This window comes from Mus musculus, chromosome Y (genome assembly GCF_000001635.26).
Source record: "Mus musculus strain C57BL/6J chromosome Y, GRCm38.p6 C57BL/6J".
Lineage (NCBI taxonomy): Eukaryota > Metazoa > Chordata > Mammalia > Rodentia > Muridae > Mus > Mus musculus.
This window is the reverse complement of record NC_000087.7, coordinates 50,434,943-50,438,121: the sequence shown is the minus strand read 5'-3', so window position 1 is coordinate 50,438,121 and position 3,179 is coordinate 50,434,943. Positions and strand designations below refer to the sequence as shown.

The window sequence follows — 3,179 nt, the reverse complement described above, 5'->3', positions numbered from 1 at the left end:
TTTTACTGCATTTAATCTATGAAATTACTTATAATCAGAAGTGCTGGTAAATTTTAAAAACCTTTAAAATATGACTGGGAGATATCAGGTTTTTTTTTTAATTTTATCACAACTTTGTAAGCATGCCCAAGATCTATGTTGTCCTCTTACTTTCCAAAGAATCCATAATTCATGATTGCCATTGGTTTCAATACATGTCATTTATCCCTGTCAAATTCCAGGTTTGTTTGCATAAAAATAGTCCTCCTCTAACTGTGGGTTTTCATAAAGTGAAAATTGGTGTGCTATCCAGTGTGCTGCCTCAAAGAATCTGGCAATATTTATGATAAGAAGCACAGCTTAAAGATAACCAAGGGAAAGGTTGGAACATGAAAAATAACCACCATGGATGTTGTCAAGGCAGAAACCGAAGACTTTCTCAGAACGAAAATAAAAACAAAAATGAAACAAAACAAAACACAAACCAAACAAATAAATAAAAATTCAACAACCAAACAATAAAAACCATGCAAGGGTGTAAATCTTTGGCAGAATATTACTCAGATCATCAGGCCTTTCAGTTGGGATTTCATTTATTATTTCTAGGAGGCCATATGAAAAGGTAAATTCGAGATGCTGAATGTTTCTGAGTGTAACTAGGGAAGGAACCAGCCTGAGAGGGGTTCTGTGATGTAAGCTGAACTAGGGTGATGTCACAGAGCACTGGCTGGAGGTTGCGCATCTATTCCACTTGGAGGCGCTAGAATCCATTCAAGGTGAGTTCACTATCTTCACAGTGGTGTGTCAAAGCCAGGTCATTTTTTCCCACAGGCTTTTGGTGCCTGGTCTCTATCAGGAGATCTTGACGACTAGGATATTTTTCTATGGGTAAGTACATTTATGAAATAATTGGGACCCTCATAGCTACAGAAAGCTAAAAATTTTCTCTCCTACAGTGAGTTACTGTACATTTTACTTTCCCCATGTTTATTAGCAAGGGAGATGAATGGTCTAGGTTAGTTTATCTCCTGAATTTATTATCCTTGCTAACCATATCTAGATCACAATTCCACTAAAATACCAAAGCTCCTGTTTGTCCATGTGCATGTTAGAAGTTATTAGTTCTAAAAGGCTGATATTGCCTCGACTTTTTGAGTTGTTCTTGAGTTCAGTGATGCAATGGCTTCATCGAATAATTCTGAAGCTGGGTCAGGAGAAACAATAAAGAAGGACAGTGGTGTGCTGTGTCCCTGGGAAGATATTTGTGAATGCAAGAACTTAGCTCAGAGCTTACGCTTACAAGAGAATCATGGTGACCCCTCTGGCCTTTTTTTTTTTTTCTCTTCTTCTTGATCATTGGGGGTAATTGTCATAGCACCACCTAAATTGACATAGAAATTCAAGGAGAGGATCCTCATCAGAGACAAATTTACTCAGGTCTGAAGAAATAAATGTTGATCTGAGTATGTTATTCTGAGCTCTAGAGAATTACTTGTTAATTACACTATTTTTATTTCCTTGTTTCCCTTGTTTCTTTGTTTCTTTGTTTGTTTGTTTGCTTGCTTGGTTAATTTTATTTGAGTTTCTGTATGTTTAGATTTGGCTGTCAGGAAAATCACTGTGTAGACCAGACTTGTCTTTCTCTCACTAAGGTCTGCCTCACTCTGCCTCTTGAGTACTATGATTAAAGTTATGGGTCACTACCACTTCCTATTAACTTCTCCATTTGATTGTTTGTTTTGTTATTTTTTGTTTGTATTTCTGTTTTGTTTGTTTTTCGTTTGATTTTCGTTTGTTTTCTTTTACTTGATGTTGTTGTTGTTGTTTGTTGTTGAGACAGGGTTCCTCTCTATAGCACTGACTGCCCTGGAACTCACTTTGTAGACCAGGCTGGTCTCTAATTTAGAAATCTGCCTGTCCTTGCCTTCTGAGTTCTGGGATTAAATGCATGTACCACCATGGCTGACTTATTAACTTCTTATTTTTATAAAATTAATTTTAGGAGCTCAAATCTGTTTAGCATAGTCTTCTTCACCTGCTCAGAAGTTCTCGTAGAGAAGAGTCTTGGTCCAGCATTCACTCCCAACCCATAACCATTGCCCATCAGGAATTCATATATATGACAGAGGCAACAGCATTGTGTCTGGCGTAAACGGGCAAGATCTTCAGTCCCAGGCAATGAGCAAGTATGATATTTGAAGGGAATGGAAGCCACAAGACAGTGTGATCTACCACAACAGGTCTACAGCCAGGTAGAAGACAATACATCTGAAGAGTCTGAGCATGACATCACTCAAGAAGAAGAGTAGGAGGAAGCCTTCTTCCCAGGCCCTGGGGAATATTGTTGGCTGCAGAATTTCTCACGGGTGGAAGGAAGGTAATGAGCCTGTCACCCATTGGAAGGCCATCATTCTAGGTCAACTGCCAACAAACCCTTCTCTTTATTTGGTGAAGTATGACGGAATTGACAGTGTCTACGGACAGGAGCTCCACAGCGATGAGAGGATTTTAAATCTTAAGGTCTTGCCTCACAAAGTAGTTTTTCCTCAGGTGAGGGATGTCCACCTCGCAGGCGCACTGGTTGGCAGAGAGGTACAACACAAATTTGAGGGGAAAGATGGCTCTGAGGACAACTGGAGTGGGATGGTGCTAGCCCAGGTGCCATTCTTACAGGACTATTTTTACATTTCCTACAAGAAGGATCCGGTCCTCTACGTCTATCAGCTCCTGGATGACTACAAGGAAGGTAACCTCCACATCATTCCAGAGACCCCTCTGGCTGAGGCGAGATCAGGTGATGACAATGACTTCTTAATAGGTTCCTGGGTGCAGTACACCAGAGATGATGGATCCAAAAAGTTCGGAAAGGTTGTTTACAAAGTTCTAGCCAATCCTACTGTGTACTTTATCAAATTTCTCGGTGACCTCCATATCTATGTCTATACTCTGGTGTCAAATATCACTTAAATTGAAAAAAAATCACAAAGTACAGAAATGTAAACTTATAGGATTGAAAAAAAATGTTTGTTTTCCTGTGTTGGGTACCTATGGGTCTTTGACAACCTCAGTATCTTTGTCAATAAAATTTGTTTTGTTCTAAAAATTAATACGTGTGACATGACATGCTTTTAGTGAACACTTTTTTGGAAGAGATGGACTATGGTAGAAAGAACATCAAAGGAAGATGAAAGTTGCAACGC

At 39.2% G+C, this 3,179-nt stretch overlaps 1 protein-coding gene across 1 annotated transcript; it reads left to right on the top strand.

The window, feature by feature from the left end:
• Positions 1-2,262: 2,262 nt before the first annotated feature.
• Positions 2,263-2,946, top strand: Gm20881 (predicted gene, 20881). The gene has a single exon (XM_017318727.2). It carries the CDS (start codon positions 2,263-2,265, stop codon positions 2,944-2,946), a length of 684 nt encoding a protein of 227 aa, XP_017174216.1.
• The last annotated feature ends 233 nt before the right edge of the window (positions 2,947-3,179 follow it).

Coding starts and splice junctions, on each gene's coding strand:
- Gm20881 (XM_017318727.2), top strand. CDS start 2,263: ATGACATCACTCAAGAAGAAGAGTAGGAGGAAGCCTTCTTCCCAGGCC.